This window comes from Bufo bufo, chromosome 6, assembly GCF_905171765.1.
Source record: "Bufo bufo chromosome 6, aBufBuf1.1, whole genome shotgun sequence".
In the NCBI taxonomy this organism is placed as follows: Eukaryota; Metazoa; Chordata; class Amphibia; order Anura; family Bufonidae; genus Bufo; species Bufo bufo.
In genome coordinates, this window is record NC_053394.1 from 20,437,305 (window position 1) to 20,455,002 (window position 17,698).

The 17,698-nt window shown below is 43.7% G+C and overlaps 2 protein-coding genes across 10 annotated transcripts in view; one reads left to right on the top strand and one right to left on the bottom strand.

Annotated features, from left to right (window-relative positions):
- The window catches only part of LOC121006028 (M1-specific T cell receptor beta chain-like), a 961,123-nt gene that overhangs the window by 82,644 nt on the left and 860,781 nt on the right, over positions 1 to 17,698 (top strand). The window lies entirely within an intron of this gene.
- On the bottom strand, positions 1,040 to 4,690 carry LOC121004204 (trypsin-like). The gene is made up of 4 exons (XM_040436373.1): positions 4,515 to 4,690; positions 3,021 to 3,274; positions 1,899 to 2,035; positions 1,040 to 1,189 (listed from the first exon to the last, which is right to left on the bottom strand). The coding sequence occupies exons 1-4, from the start codon at positions 4,688 to 4,690 to the stop codon at positions 1,040 to 1,042; spliced, it is 717 nt and encodes a 238-aa protein (XP_040292307.1).

The window sequence follows — 17,698 nt, forward strand, 5'->3', positions numbered from 1 at the left end:
TTTCTCTTCACTCTCCCTGGCAATAAGCTTAATTGATTGTCCCTGATTCCCTAAGATCGTTTTCCTGGCAGACCCCATCACACGAATCCACGTTCATTCACAGCCCAGCACATCCTTGCCTGCTCCAGCACTCATTGGCTCATCCAGGCTATTAGCCTGGGAGCCAATCAGGGCATGCCCTCCCCCCACCCTTTCTTAGAATCATGTGAGAACCTTTCTTCTTCCTTCCTAGTGCTTTTTTCCTCCTAACAAGTGCAGTACATTCATCCAAAACAAATCTGAAAATCTTTTGGTTTGTCTGCCATCAGAAAAATAGCAAAGTTCGGACCGAACCTAGCTCTGTTTGAACTGGTTCACTTATCCTTACTTTCCACCTTCCTGCCCAACTATATGCTACAAACTAAAGTACTGCCTTTTTATTGAAATGTGAATTGCACTATAGAAATGAAGGGTTAACGTTCTATCCACAAAGAATGTAGAGGGCAAATAAATAAAAAATATGGTCAAGCGCATGAAGTCTAAGGGAATCATTTATGAAACAGAAATACGGCGTTATTTAAGCGGCAATCTGCAACTTCTCCCCGCTCAGGTCTAAGAAAATGGGTGTGGTGTAGGCGGAATTTTTTTTTCCATGTGTATAAAATGGTCAAAATATAAAACAGCAAGTAAGCTATCTTACATTTAGATGTGGCTGTGGATCCGCTGAAGTTATGAAGAGGTCTGCGCCTCTTCATGACTCTGGAGGATCCACCTCCAGGTATAGAGGTTATTTAGACATCATCTAAAACACCAGTATTAATAAATGTGCCCCTTAGTCTACAAAGAGCAGCTCAAAGGGTAGCCTCCGAAATAGTGTTTTTTTTTTGCATCATGATAAGTTGCTGGACTCAAACATTTTTTTTAATGATGATTGAAGGTAATAAATCCAAATAAAAAAAAGATTTTTTATCATTTTTATTTTTTAGAAAGCTAACTGTTACTATGATAGGTGTTAGTATCCAGTAACAGAGCAACAAATGACAAGAGACACAGAGAAAGATTAGTTGGCAGCCATGGTGCTGGAGATCCAGGAGTTGTAGTTGCAGACCTTGGTGTAGACACCAGGATAGTTCCTGAGGGCACAGCCATATCCCCAAGAAACAATACCTTGGAGCTGTCCATTGCAGACCACGGGTCCACCAGAGTCACCCTGAGAAAATATAGAGACAAAATGTTAGACTTTGAATCAACTGGAGATAATGAATAATCTGCAGCTACTGTATATTCTGAGATGCGGCTACAGAGGTTTCTTTCCCAGAGATGTAAATTGGGGCTCTTGGGGCTCAATACAATCATGTAACATTTATAACAGTTGTGTCTTTCTAATATGGCACAAGGATCTTTGACCATTTTTCAGCATGTCCTGAGTGTGACCTCTGTACTCAATATAGCTACACCTCTGCTCCCTCAAATAGTGTCTCTCAAATATGGCATCTACAAGTACAGTGACATTTTCAATGAGCCTCTGTAATGTCCATATCAATTTTTCTAAAGAGGGAAACAATGTGGTTACAAATTAATGCCAGAGCAGGATTTTGTCATTGAACTGTTTTCTTTTTGTTGTTTTTTTAATCAATACAATTGGAAAGAAAGAAAAAAATAAAGTTTTGCCCTTCAAGCCTAACCCTGGTCTAAATCATCCTTTTAAGAATCTGCTATCCTCACAATAATGTTAAATTGCATAATTTAGAGAAACAAGTATTAGATTTTTTTATGATACATTCATATAAACACATTGTCATGAGAGGTCGTCTTCATGAAATGGGAATAATGGCCTTTTGATGACTATATGTCCTTGTAACAGTCCACATTCTACAGTCACAGATCTGAAAGTTATGAGATGAAGAAGATCCATTTACCTGGCAGGAATCCTGGCCTCCTTCCATGTATCCAACACAGATCATGTTGGTGGTGATCTCTCCTGGGTAGGCGCTGCTACACTGGGCGGCAGTCAGGATGGGGGCGTTCAGGCACTGCAGGAGGCTGGGCATGTTTGCTAAAAGTAAGTGAATATAAAATATCAGCATATTGTATGTAGATAGAAACATAAAATGATCATTCACAGTGTTTGCACATTTTCTTTGACTTTTAGAAGGGTTTTCTGGAATTTTTGAACATATAAACTATCCCACTGATGGGTCATCACTCATTAGCATCTGATAGGTGGGAATCCAACATTTGGATTCCCCTCTTTGAGAAGGCACCGGCTCTCATATCAGAGCCAATGCTCTCTCTGCTCACCAAGCACACTGCCGTCCATTGTATAGCAACTATGCTTGTATTTGCATCTCAGCGCATTAATGGGGCTGAGCTGAGCTTAGGCCATGTGACCAATGATAAAGCTGTTAGAAGGCCGCTATTACAAGCATCAGTGCCTTCTCAAACAGCTAGATCATGATGTCAGGCCCACACCGATCAGATACTGATGATGGATAGATCATCAGTTTTAAAATCTGGGAAAACACTTTTAAGCTCTATGCTCCCTGATACAGTATGGTTTCTACACCATAGCAGGTTGTGGTTCATATCTATATGACACATATTGTTCCACACCTATAATATCCATTATTCATGGGTCTGTTACTATTTGCTACACATGAATTGTCAGCTGTGTACAGTGATCCAGTTAAGCTTTGTATATGAAAAATATTAAAAAAGATTTACATTGGATCTGATATATTATGAGACCTATAAATACATAATAATTCTAAACAAACATCCTTTCAACAATTTCTACCAAGCAATCATTGAGGTCCTAGAAAATGTTTAATGTTTTACTCTTTTAAGTCCATTCAAAAGGTATTTGATTTGTCTTAAAATAACTTCACTCCTCATCAGCAAAATCCACCTTTAAAGAAACTTCAGCTCATTTGGTGTCAGTAATTCCCACCTTTGAGTAAACTCCATCTTACATTGTGTCAATAACCACTACTCTTTTTTAATTCCCGTTCCAGTAACATTATTGGCAGTACTTGACTTACTTCCACTGCTGAGGGTGTTGCCCCATCCAGAGATCAGACAGCTGGTTCCAGAAGCAGCGCAGCCACCGGGCAGACCAACAGCCTTGACGTAAGAGTTGAGAGTTGCGGGAGAGGCCAACTTGATCAACATGATGTCGTTGTCCAGGGTTCTGGAGTTGTAGCTTCCATGTCTGATGACTCTGGCGGAGTTGATGAACTGTTCGGTGCCTTCACTGGAAAAGATGTTGTGTTCTCCCAGTCTGACCTGCATGCTCCTGCAAAAATTAGACAAATCCATTTGTAATCCTAAATGCAATTTTTAAATGCATTAGTGTTTTTGGGTAAATATGTGAGGTTTCTTTTAGAAACAGCACCATAGTTGTCCATACACTGTGAATAGTCTTGCAATTTATCTTCAACCAAGAAAATGCCCTGTTTCTTCAGATGTTTGGTGAGCAAAAAAATGGAAATCTAATACTTTTTTGAACTTATTTTTCAATGGTTGAACATGGGGCAGCTAATGTCACACATACAGTATATCCATCGGTCTAATACATAATGGTGATAATTAGATGAATCACTATGTATTTGTGGCTCCAGACCTTTGTCTTTCATTGTTCTGGATTTTTTTTATTTATATAAGCAAATTATAGGATATAGTTGGTAGACTCTATTTTCTATAAATGAGACTCTGTCCAAGTGAATAAAGATTTTGAAGAATCAAAATGTGAAATTAGGCTAAAAGAGCAAGAAGATACTGAAATCTTAGCCATGTGTGATGATAGAGCTTTATCCTTAGTGCTGATGGTATAGATGTGTATGAAGTTTACTCTTAACCACCTAAAGGGAGGTCCCTGTAAGAGCTGCTAGGATAGGAGCCCAGAATTATCCTTGTCCTTAAACCCCCATGCCCCAGAGGTACAATCAGTGGCACAATTTATACAAAATGTTATCTATACAGTAAATGCTCTGCTAACACTAACAGTTTATTATTTAGTACGGAATCCCCTAATTTCAATGTGGAAGGACTTTATATTCATATATTGCTAATTCATTTGTGTCCTATCACCACCTTGTAACTGTAATATGAAACACTTTGTATTCTATAAATTGGCAAAATTATAGAAAACGGGTACAAACATATTTACTTTCACTGTGCCACATATAAATAATATCTGAACATCAGATAAAACGTTTTTCATTGCTAAAACACTGATGACCTGTTCTTATTATTGGCCATAAGATTCTGATATATTCTGGTTATGACCCTCAGGGCCATTACCAATCTTTAGAGCATTGAAATTGTAATGATTTTTTTTAGTCCCACAAAACTTGTTTATTGGATTGTCTCCATTTTTAGAAAATGGCAACCATTTTAGAAAGCAAAACTGGTTTCTAAACCTCAAATGCTTTCAATGCTTTGGGCGGCTCCACAATATAGAACAGTAAATGATAATGGCCAAAAGTTCATGTGACGTTGATGGTTCGGTCTTGGAGAAAATTCAGGAAACTTACGCCTTGTAGCAATGGGCAGCAGAGATCACCCAGAGGCTGGTGATCAAAGAACCTCCACAGAAGTGGTAGCCGGAGTTCAGAGATACTGCGTAGGGGACGGAGTAAGCAGAGCAGGTGTAACCTCCTACGATCTTATCATCATCCTCAAAAGCAGCTGAGAAAATACAAGGAGCCATATTATATACAGTCATATACATCATACATAGAAAGATGTAGAAAACTAAAAAGTATCAATGTGAACAATGTATGTATCATAGAAGACAGCCACTGAACTCACCAACTGCTCCGAGGAGCACACAGATCAGGAGAAGTTTCATAGTGGAAATTGATCCAGAACGAGTGTTGAGCGTAAACTACAGACATATATACCCAAGAGCTATCATGATATCACCCCTCTACCCCCTCCTCACTCAATGGAAAGTTAATTAATATCCGCATAATCTAAACTATTAAAGGAAAACTGTAGTTGAAGGTTATGTTCAGAATTTTCTTTTGACCTATTTGTTTGATATTTTTGTTACCTTGGGTTTGGATATTTTTATCCTGTAAGGTAAATCAGCATACAATATGTTGTTTGCCTTTAGGTTGTGTTCCTGTAACTGATAAATTCTATGTGCGTGATCATGTAATGCTCTGCATGGGATTGGTTGCACATGTGTCACATTACTATAGACATTCTTACTGTTGTGCTTTATATGGTAAAACTGAAATCAGATTTTATAATTAGAGTAGTTGCACCTAAAATCGTGCTTTTGTCAGTATGCCTAATTAAAGTAAGTTTCTGGTGTTGAGCGAAACTAAGCATCCGAAGCGGAATTCCATCTGATGTTTAGGAAAAGTTCAGTTCGCTGCAAAGCTGAATTTTTTTGCGCTTTGTGGTAACGAATCACGTGTTACAAAGTAAAAATGAGAAGTCCAGGAACTCAAAATGACCCATAATGTCATGCCGCTAGCTAATCAGCAGATAGCCATCCTTTGTGATATCACAGCCCTTTTAAAAGTTTCATCCCGCGTGGTCTCCACCATTTCACTATGAGCTGAGCTTAGGGAGAGATGTGGCAAGTGCTTATGTGCTAAGAATAGTGTTGCAGAAAGCTTTTCATTGTAGAATATTAGATACAGAGAGTTCAGGAACAGTGTAGGGAGATCATAGGGAGAGTTTTTAGACACTGTAGGTAGAGCATAGTAAGATTGCAAGGATAGTGCAGGTTGAGTGTAATCGCCACGTGCATCTTGTTCACCTGCTGCCACAATCCTAGTTAAACTGTTAATTTATATATAAAATAACTGTGCCTCAGTATGAAGTGCGGTCAAATATTTCGCCGTCTGCATCTTTTTAAACAGCTTACACATTCACATTTAATATCTTAGTTTATATATAGAATTACTGTGCCTTTTAATTAATGGGCAGACTAATATATCGCCGTCTGCATCTTGTTGAACTGCTGACACATTTGAAGTTAAACGGACGATTGATGCTTAATACACACAGGTAGATTGCTGCCACTCTTTGGGTATTGTTGCAGTAATCACATATACAGTTGCAAGAAAAAGTATGTGAACCCTTTGGAATAATATGGATTTCTGCACAAATTGGTCATAAAATGTGATCTGATCTTCATCTAAGTCACAACATTAGACAATCACAGTCGGCTTAAACTAATAACACACAAATAATTAAATGTTACCATGTTTTTATTGAACACACCATGTAAACATTCACAGTGCAGGTGGAGAAAGTATGTGAACCCTTGGATTTAATAACTGGTTGAACCTCCTTTGGCAGCAATAACTTCAACCAAAGGTTTCCTGTAGTTGCAGATCAGACGTGCACAATGGTCAGGAGTAATTCTTGACCATTCCTCTTTACAGAACTGTTTCAGTTCAGCAATATTCTTGGGATGTCTGGTGTGAATCGCTTTCTTGAGGTCATGCCACAGCATCTCAACCGGGTTGAGGTCAGGACTCTGACTGGGCCACTCCAAAAGGAGTATTTTCTTCTGTTTAAGCCATTCTGTTGTTGATTTACTTCTATGCTTTGGGTCGTTGTCCTGTTGCAACACCCATCTTCTGTTGAGCTTCAACTGGTGGACAGATGGCCTTAAGTTCTTTTTCAAAATGTCTTGATAAACTTGGGAATTCATTTTTCCTTCGATGATAGCAATCCGTCTAGGCCCTGACGCAGCAAAGCAGCCCCAAACCATGATGCCCCCATCACCATACTTCACAGTTGGGATGAGGTTTTGATGTTGGTGTGCTGTGCCTCTTTTTCTCCACACATAATGTTGTGTGTTTCTTCCAAACAACTTTGGTTTCATCTGTCCACAGAACATTTTGCCAGTACTGCTGTGGAACATCCAGGTGCTCTTGTGCAAACTGTAAACGTGCAGCAATTTTTTTTGGACAGCAGTGGCTTCCTCTGTGGTATCCTCCCATGAAATCCATTCTTGTTTAGTGTTTAACGTATCGTAGATTCGCTAACAGGGATGTTAGCATATGCCAGAGACTTTTGTAAGTCTTTAGCTGACACTCTAGGATTCTTCTTCACCTCATTGAGCAGTCTGCGCTGTGCTCTTGCAGTCATCTTTACAGGACGGCCACTCCTAGGGAGAGTAGCAGCAGCATCACTGAAAGCAACTACCTAAAACTTAACTTTTATTACAAATGCTTTAATAACAAAACGAATCACAAAGGACTCATATATACGAGTACAGCTGCTGGAGGAGCTAAAATAGCCTGGACAAGCAGCCAGTAAGTAGGGAATTTAATGCACGTCCAAACACCTAGTGTCTGTCCCAAATTCACCCTAAAAAACTGTCCTCAGCCCAGAGATACACCTGGATGGTAGGCGCACTCTGTCCGGGTGCCTTGGCTAGCCTGTCCTTAGCAAGGCCCTAAATTCAATCTAATCAGCGATACGTGATTGGATGTCCTAAAAAATTTATACATAATACTTGATTCCCTTTATAAAAAAATAAGGTTAGTCAGGGGACACTAATATACAACACTGATAGTTAAATATCCATTCAAGTATATCGACAAATACATAGAAAACAGAAAAGAGAAAATATGCGAAACTGGAGCGCCCCAAACTGAAACAGGTCTGTGGAAGTTTGCTGAACTGTGCAATATATATAGGCGATCTAGCTATGAATGATATACAATAGCATATAACATTGACATGGTAGCTCGATAATGACCAATGATATTGTACTTATCTGGTAAGTTCAGTTGACTTCATTCACTCACAGACCGATGGTGCACAGTTGGAGGGGCTCCAGGGGGCAGAAAGATACAGCTCCAATTAGTCCAGGCACACACACTCACTTTTAAAAGCCTAGATAGAGGCAGACCCCTTCTATCATGGCCAATCCTGATCCGCTCATGTGGTCATGTGATATTAACCAAATGCTAGTCCGCCCATATTTGTCACATGTCCATATGTTCCACTTGCCAGGTACAACCTATGATGTATCCATATCAGAGGAAAGCACTACACACAGTGGTGTCCATCATACACTGCATTCATAGCGACGCCAAATTACCTCTGTGCTGCTCCATACTTCATTCGTGACTCCCTCGATAGAGATGTCCCGAACTATTCGCCGGCGAACATATGCGATGTTCGGTCCGCCCCCTATTCGTCATCATTGAATAAACTTTGACCCTGTACCTCACAGTCAACAGACACATTCTAGCCAATCAGCAGCAGACCCTCCCTCCCATACCCTCCCACCTCCTGGGCAGCATCCATTTTAGATTAATTCGGAAGCTGCAGTCTTAGTGAGAGGAGGGACAGTGCTGCTGCTGATTCAATAGGGAAATCGATAGCTAGGCTAGTGTATTCAGTGTCCACTGCAGTCCTGAAAGACTCATCGGATCTCTGCTGTAAGGACAGCGTCCCAAAAAGCCCTTTTTAGGTCTAGAACATCAGTCTGCTTTTTTTTTTTTTTTCCCTGTGTAATCTAATTGCAGTTGCCTGCCTGACAGCGTGTGTGTTTCAGGCCCTACAGGTGCACAGTGTCACACCAGTGCAACTCATATCTTGTGTCACAGTTGATGACATTTAAAAAAAAACTACTATTTTGACTGTGAAAAAATAGCAGTCAGTTGCCTGCACGCGTGTGTGTTTCAGGCCCTGCAAGTGCATAGTGTCACCAGCGCAACTCATATTTTGTGTCATAGTAGATTACATTTAAAAAAAAACTAAATATTTTGACTGTAATAGATTGAATAGCAGTTAGTTGTCTGCAAGCATGTGTGTCAGGCCTACAGCGTCTACTCTGCCAACTTCTGCCAGTGCACAGTGCCGCTCATATCTGGTGTCACAGTAGCTTGCACGCATAGTACAACTAAAATAATCTTTAAGAAAAATGACAGGCAGAGGCAGGCCACTCCGCAGGGGCCGTCGTGGTCGTGGTGCTGTGATTCCCTTTGGCCCTAGAATAATGCCCAGTGTTCAGTGGCCACTTACCCTGAACTCTAAAAGTTCTGAGGACATAGTTTACTGGCTAACACAGGACACCCAATCTTCTACAGCTCGGAACCTTGACGCACCATCCTCCTCCAGCTCAGCTTTGGGCACCTCTCAAGTTACCACTCGCCCGCCTGCCGCCGCCACCAACACTAGCACCACAGCTGCTTCATTTGATCTGTCAGAGGAGTTATTTACACATCAGTTGGAAGAAATGAGTGATGCACAACCATTATTGCCAGAGGATGTAGATAACAGGGATATGTCTCAGTCAGGCAGCATTACACAGATGGACGTACGGTGTGATGATGGTGATGATGTTGTACCCGCTGCTGCTTCCTTTGCTGAGTTGTCAGATACAAGTGAAGCGGTTGATGATGACGATGTGTCCGTGGATGTCACGTGGGTGCCTGCTCGAAGAGAAGAAGAACAGGGGGAAAGTTCAGAAGGGGAGACACAAGGAGCTAGTGGCACAGTCAGACAGCATGCATCGGCACCCAGGGTCAGCCAGACAGCGTGCCAATCAATGCATGCTGTTGCCACCACCAGAATGACGTCATTGCAGAGATCAGCAGTGTGGCATTTTTTTGTGTGTCTGCCTCTGACACCAGAGATGCCATTTGCAATCTATGCCAAAAGAAACTGAGTCGTGGGAAGTCCAACACCCACCTAGGTACAACTGCTTTGCGAAGGCACATGATCTCAAATCACAAACGCCTATGGGATCAACACATGAGTACAAGCAGCACACAAACTCAAAGCCGCCATCCTCCTCCTGGTCCAGCATCTTCAGCCACATCAACCACTGCTGTCCACCTTGCCCCCTCTCAACCATCCGCCACTCCGTCTCTCGCCTTGAGCAGTTCCTGCTCATCTGCCCACAGTCAGGTGTCTGTCAAGGACATGTTTGAGTGTAAGAAGCCAATGTCAAAAAGTCACCCCCTTGCCCGGCGTCTGACAGCTGGCTTGTTGGAACTCTTAGCCCGCCAGCTTTTACCATACAAGCTGGTGGAGTCTGAGGCCTTCAAAAAATTTGTGGGACACCGCAGTGGAAGGTACCCGGCTGAAATTTCTTTTCACAAAAGGCAATCCCCAACCTGTACTCTATTGTGGAAAAGGAAGTCATGGCATGTCTGGCACACAGTGTTGGGGCAAGGATCCACCTGACCACTGATACTGGTCTGCAAAGCACGATCAGGGCAGGTATATCACCTACACTGTCCATTGGGTAAACCTGCTGACGGCTGCCAAGCATGGAATGCGTGGCTCTGCAGAGGAGTTGGTGACACCGCCACGACTTGCAGGCAGGCCTGCTGCCACCTCCTCTACTCCTCCTACTCCATCCTACTCCATCCTCTTCCATAACCTCCTTGGCTGAGTCCTCTTCTGCTGCTGCGTCTTGCTCCACATCAACGGCACCCCCCCAGCTCCCAAGGGGCTATTCCACATCCCGGATACGACAGTGTCACGCCGTCTTGGGGTTGACTTGCCTGAAAGCAGAGAGTCACACCGGACCAGCACTCCTGTCCGCCCTGAACGCACAGATGGATCAGTGACTGACTCCGCACCAACTGGAGATCGGCAAAGTGGTGTGTGACAACGGAAGCAATTTGTTGGCGGCATTGAATTTGGGCAAGTTGACACATGTGCCGTGCATGGCACATGTGTGTAATCTGATCGTACAACGCTTTGTGCTTAAGTACCCAGGCTTACAGGACGTCCTCAAGCAGGCCAGAAAGGTGTGTGACCATTTCAGGTGTTCCTACACGGCCATGGCGCACTTTTCATATATCCAGGGGCGAAACAACATGCCAGTGAGGCGTTTGATTTGCGACAGCCTGACACGTTGGAATTCAACACTCCTAATGTTCGAACGCCTGCTCCAACAAGAAAAAGCCGTCAACGAGTATTTGTATGACCGGGGTGCTAGGACAGCCTCTGCGGAGCTGGGAATTTTTTTGCCACATTACTGGATGCTCATGTGCAATGCCTGTAGGCTCATGCGTCCTTTTGAGGAGGTGACAAACCTAGTCAGTCGCACCGAAGGCACCATTAGCGACATCATCCCATTTGTTTTCTTCCTGGAGCGTGCCCTGCGAAGAGTTCTGGATCTGGCCATAGATGAGTGTGAAGAGGAAGAGTTGTGGTCACCATCACCACCAGAAACAGCTTTATCAGCATTGCTTGCTGGACCTGCGGCAATGCTGGAAGAGGAGTCTGAGGAAGAGGAGTCAGAGGAGGAATGTGGCTTTGAGGAGGAGGAGGAAGACCAATTACAGCAGGCATCCCAGGGTGCTCGGTGTCACCTATCTGGTACCCGTGGTGTTGTACGTGGTTGGGGGGAAGAACAGACCTTCAGTGAGATCAGTGAGGACGAGGAACTGGACATGAGTAGCTCGGCATCCAACCTTGTGCAAATAGAGTCTTTCATGCTGTCGTGCCTGTTGATGGACCCTCGTATAAAAAGGCTGAAGGAGAACGACCTGTACTGGGTGGCAACGCTACTAGACCCCCGGTATAAGCAGAAAGTGGCTGAAATGTTACCGAATTACCGGAAGTCGGAAAGGATGCAGCAGTTCCAAAATAAATTAAAAAGTATGCTTTACACAGCGTATAAGGGTGATTTCACAGCACAACGGGAATCTAACAGGGGAAGAGAAGAAAGTAATCCTCCTCCTACCACGACCACGCCGGTAAGGACAGGACGCTTTACAGACGTGTTGTTGATAGAGGACATGCAGAGCTTTTTAAGTCCTACGCATCGCCACAGCCCTTCGGGGTCCACCCTCAGAGAACGACTCGACCGACAGGTAGCAGACTACCTCGCCTTAACTGCAGATATCGACACTCTGAGGAGCGATGAACCCCTTGACTACTGGGTGTGCAGGCTTGACCTGTGGCCTGAGCTATCCCAATTTGCGATAGAACTTCTGGCCTGCCCCGCTTCAAGTGTCCTGTCAGAAAGGACCTTCAGTGCAGCAGGAGGTATTGTCACTGAGAAGTCGCCTAGGTCAAAAAAGTCTAGATTACCTCACCTTTATTAAGATGAATGAGGGATGGATCCCGAAGGGACTGACAGTGGGCGATACATTCAACTAAAAAAGGCCTGATGAGATGAGCTGCCTTGGGCTAAAAATGGTCTACACGCTGCTGTATTTTATCTCTGAATGCCGGATGACTTGCGTGACTTATCCGCCACCAACTAGGGTTCAAGCCGCAATGTTTTAGGGCACTTTGTGCCTGGAAAACATACATTTTTCTGGCCGCTGCTACAGCAGCGGCTGCAACAATACCAAATTTTTCAGGCATGTGTACATGCCTAATTTTTCTGGCCTCTGGTGCTGCACTGTGGCTGCAAAGACCAAACAAAAAAAAGGCACATACAGTACAGACCAAAGGTTTGGACACACCTTCTCATTCAAAGAGTTTTCTTTATTTTCATGACTATGAAGGCATCAAAACTATGAATTAACACATGTGGAATTATATACATAACAAACAAGTGTGAAACAACTGAAAATATGTCATATTCTAGGTTCTTCAAAGTAGCCACCTTTTGCTTTGATTACTGCATTGCACACTCTTGGCATTCTCTTGATGAGCTTCAAGAGGTAGTCCCCTGAAATGGTCTTCCAACAGTCTTGAAGGAGTTCCCAGAGATGCTTAACACTTGTTGGCCCTTTTGCCTTCACTCTGCGGTCCAGCTCACCCCAAACCATCTCGATTGGGTTCAGGTCCGGTGACTGTGGAGGCCAGGTCATCTGGCGCAGCACCCCATCACTCTCCTTCATGGTCAAATAGCCCTTACTTTCAAAGTTTTCCCAATTTTTCGGCTGACTGACTGACCTTCATTTCTTAAAGTAATGATGGCCACTCGTTTTTCTTTACTTAGCTGCTTTTTTCTTGCCATAATACAAATTCTAACAGTCTATTCAGTAGGACTATCAGCTCTGTATCCACCTGACTTCTCCTCAACGCAACTGATGGTCCCAACCCCATTTATAAGCGATTATTCGAATAACTCGATTAAATCCCTGCATCAAGTAATCGTTACATCACATGATCACGGAGCGGGAGTGAAATTAAGCGTCTCACTCACCGCTTCCGTGTCCTCCGGAGGCCAAAGAGGCAGGACTTTGCGTAATGCGCAGTTGCGCTCATACATCGTCATCACGCTGGCTAACGATGTGTGTCTGACGTCACGTAAGGTCCCGGTGCATGCTGGGATGAAGACGGTCACGGACCCCATGTGTCTGCGGCTGCGCTCTCCTCACTAGTGCCAGTGCCATTAGGTAATTTAAGTTAACAGCACTTGAGGCACGCCAGGGGGAAATCGTGGGCACTGAGTCACTGTAAATTGATATTGAAATGAAAGGCAGATGGAGAGAGAGTGGTTAATGGAGGCTGCAGGCACCACCTTGGCATGTATAAAGTTATTGATTTAGAGAGGGGTTAATGAATGCACCTCCAAGGTGCTTTCATTAACCCCTACAAACCCATAACTTTATACATGCCTAATGCCAAGGTGCTTCCATTAACCCCTCCAAACCCAATGGGCATGTATAAAGTTATTGGTTTGGAAAGGGGTTAATGGAAGAACCTTGGCAATGGGCATGTATAACCCCTCCAAACCAATAACTTTATACATGCCTAATGCCAAGGTAGGATTCGTAGGATTCGAGATTCGAAAGATTCGAAAGATTCGAGAACCTTTTCGGATTGGGATTTGAAAAAAATTGGATTCGTCCCACCTCTACTAAAATCGATTCCGTACATGTCCCCTGATAGGGGACGTAACAGGGATTAAACTGATAGGAATAGTACTACTTCACACACCTTATAATAATAATAATAATACTAGTGGACGTAACAGGGATTAAACTTATAGGAATAGTACTACTTAACACACCACTCCTATCTGGTGGCACAGTACATTGCACGCGCAGTGCCCCAAATTGGAAGTAGGAGGACCAACCAAGCATCTTTTTCCATCTCCCGGTTCCTAAAATCTATTCCATACACATCCCCTGATAGGGGACGTAACAGGGATTAAACTGATAGGAATAGTACTACTTCACACACCACTCCTATCTGGTGGCACAGTACATTGCACGCGCAGTGCCCCAAATTGGAAGTAGGAGGACCAACCAAGCATCTTTTTCCATCTCCCGGTTCCTAAAATCTATTCCATACACGTCCCCCGATAGGGGACGTAACAGGGATTAAACTGATAGGAATAGTACTACTTAACACACCTTATAATAACGCAAAGAGAGGCAACGCAGAGAGAGGAGTCTGAAGAAGAGGAGTCAGAGGAGGAAGGTGGCTTTGAGGAGGTGGAAGACCAAACACAGCAGGCGTCCCAGGGGGCTTGTTGTCACCTTTCAGGGACCCTTGGTGTTGTACGTGGATGGGTGGAGGAAGAGACCTTCAATGACATCAGTGAGGACAAGGAACGGGACATGGCTAGCTTGGTATCCAACCTTGTGCAAATAAGGAGTTTGCGGTTGTGCAAATGGACTGTTTGCGGTTGTTTGTGGTGCGTTAAACGGGGAGTTTGGTCTGTCATAGTTTGGTCTGTCACTGTGAAGCGGGCATAACCTTACACTACCTGATCGATACAACATCATACTTGATGTTTTAAAGCACGTTATTCCAAACAATTTAGGAATGTTAGGTGATTTATGCCCATTATGGCTTAAAACCAGACTCTGCGTCAACTACGTAATTTTCCATGGGAGTTTTGCCATGGATCCCCCTCCGGCATGCCACAGTCCAGGTGTTAGTCCCCTTGAAACAACTTTTCCATCACTATTGTGGCCAGAAAGAGTCCCTGTGGGTTTTAAAATTCATCTGCCTATTGAAGTCTATGGCGGTTCACCCGTTCGCGAACATTTGCAAAAACTTGCGTTCGCCGTTCGCGAATGGAAAATTTTATGTTCGCGACATCTCTATCCTCGATGCCGCGATCACATGATCTGTTCACATGATGCAACAAAGATGGCCGTGCGTCTCACCTATGAATCCGGCGGAACGCACGTACAACGTGATCCTGGCAACATGGCCATGCGTTTCACCTGTGAAGCGTAGGACGTACATGTCACGTGATCTTCTCAGCTGCTGCATAGACATGGCCGTGCGTTCCACTGAAAATAAACACAGAGGATGCACTAACCAGCTCAGACACGATATGTGTAGCCAGGTAGATACAAGATGGCTATCTGCCCATATATATATACCCCCCATACTAGTGCTTCCCTGAATGGGGAGGGGGGAAAAACATGGTGCAATAAAAGGGCAGCATGGGAGAATTTAGTGACTGTGTCAAGGACCACCAGCTATTCTTCCGAGCACATAGATACCGAAGATATATAGATAAACGCTCAGGTATAGAGCAGTCTTTTAAATAGTAACTTGACACTTCTTGTGTCGATGAATTTTACTATCAGTTATGGAGGATGAAGCGTTGATTACAGACAAGGCTAACCCTAATAGAGATGGATAAGGTATACAACTTATTAGTCAAATGAAACATGAAAATGTCAGTTTCTCGTTCATTCTCTTTGGTGACTGGGAGCGGAATCTATAGATCCATTCAGTCTCTTTTTGTAAGATTCTCCGGTCCCAGTCACCCTTTCTGGGTGAGGGTCTCACTAACTCCAAGGCTGAGAATTTCAGAGACCTCAGATCGCCATCATGATATTCCCACATATGATTCGCTATAGGGGTATCCTTATTTTTCTTAATGTCATTGACGTGTTCAAGAATACGTCGGCGGAATTCCCTAAAGGTCTTTCCCACATAATCCTTAGGGCACGTGCACTGACAGAGATATATTACCCCCTTACTTCTACAATTGATGAAGTTGCTGATATCATATCTTTTATTTGTGACTGAACAATTGTTGGTTTTGGTGCTTTTTAAATAACCGCAGGCAGAACATGACCGACAGCGAAATGTGCCAATCGGTTTTCTGTCTAGCCATGTCCCCTCAGGAGCTGGTCGTGAATAATGGCTATGCACTAACCGGTCACGTAGACATATACCCCGTCTAAAGGTGATACTAGGAAGAGGAGGAAGTAGGGATGAGCGAACCCGAACTGTATAGTTCGGGTTCGTACCGAATTTTGGGGTGTCAGTGACACGGACCCGAACCCGAACATTTTTGTAAAAGTCTGTGTTCGGGTTCGGGGTTCGGCGCTTTCTTGGCGCTTTTTGAAAGGCTGCAAAGCAGCCAATCAACAAGCGTCATACAACTTGCCCCAAGAGGCCATCACAGCCTTGCCTACTATTGGCATGGCTGTGATTGGCCAGTGCAGCATGTGACCCAGCCTCTATATAAGCTTGGGTCACGTTGCGCTGCACGTCACTCTGCTGATTGAAGCATAGGGAGAGGTTGCTGCTGCGACGTTAGGGCGAGATTAGGCAGATTAACGCCTCCAAAAGACTTCATTCTGTGATCGATCTGCAGCTGTGGATCATTGAAGTGCTAATATTGACTTGCTCACTTTTTTGAAGCTGCCCAGAGCGTTTTTAGATCACTTTTTTTCTGGGGTGATCGGCGGCCATTTTGTGACTTGTGGTGCGCCAGCACAAGCTATCACCAAGTGTATTTAACCATCGATAGTGTGGTTATTTTGTGCTATATCCTACATCAGCTGCAGGCTGAGCCTGTGTCACCGAAGTGCATTTAACCATCAACAGTCTGGTTATTTTTTGGCCATATACTACATCAGCTGCAGGCTGAGCCTGTGTTACCGAAGTGCATTTAACCATCAACAGTCTGGTTATTTTTTGGCCATATACTACATCTGGTGCAGGCTGAGCCTGTGTCACCCAAGTGCATTTAACCATCAACAGTGTGGTTATTTTTTGGCCATATACTACATCAGGGGCAAGTTGAGCCTGTTACCCAGTGCCTAAAAAATAGACCTGACATTTCTATTCAACCAAATCTGCACTGTTTTAGCTGGTCAAGTTATTTGTAGTGACCGTAAAAGCAGACTTTTTGTTCTGGGTTGAAAAACTATTCCCAAATTTGCCATTCTCAAAATAACTAGTTTCTGGTATTTGAGGCCTATTTGAAATCTATCCCAAAAAGGATATCTTACATTGAAGGTGCTGATAGTGTCATTCAGAAAAACCTAAGACACACGCTACCGTGCAGATAGAAGTCTGATTCTGTGATTAAACCTATACCTGTCACATAGCGCAAAAAAAAAACAGGCCTGACATTTCTATTCAACCAAATCTGTACTGTTTTAGCTGGTCAAGTTATTTGTAGTGACCGTAAAAGCAGACTTTTTGTTCTGGGTTGAAAAACTATTCCCAAATTTGCCATTCTCAAAATTGTGGTGAACGGGAACAATGAGGAAAACATCTAATAAGGGACGCGGACGTGGACATGGTCGTGGTGGTGTTAGTGGACCCTCTGGTGCTGGGAGAGGACGTGGCCGTTCTGCCACAGCCACACGTCCTAGTGAACCAACTACCTCAGGTCCCAGTAGCCAGCAGAATTTACAGCGATATTTTGTGGGGCCCAATGCCGTTCTAAGGATGGTAAGGCCTGAGCAGGTACAGGCATTAGTCAATTGGGTGGCCGACAGTGGATCCAGCACGTTCACATTATCTCCCACCCAGTCTTCTGCAGAAAGCGCACAGATGGCGCATGAAAACCAAGCCCATCGGTCTGTCACATCACCCCCATGCA

What these genes read in the sequence shown, in the direction of transcription:
- LOC121004204 (XM_040436373.1), bottom strand. Translation starts at nt 4,690, where the DNA reads ATGGCTCCTTGTATTTTCTCAGCTGCTTTTGAGGATGATGATAAGATC. An exon ending in CAACACCCTCAGCAGTGGAA is followed by an intron (nt 2,036 to 3,020) that starts GTAAGTCAAGTA and finishes ACTTACTTTTAG; the next exon opens with CAAACATGCCCAGCCTCCTG. An exon ending in GAGGCCAGGATTCCTGCCAG is followed by an intron (nt 1,190 to 1,898) that starts GTAAATGGATCT and finishes ATATTTTCTCAG; the next exon opens with GGTGACTCTGGTGGACCCGT.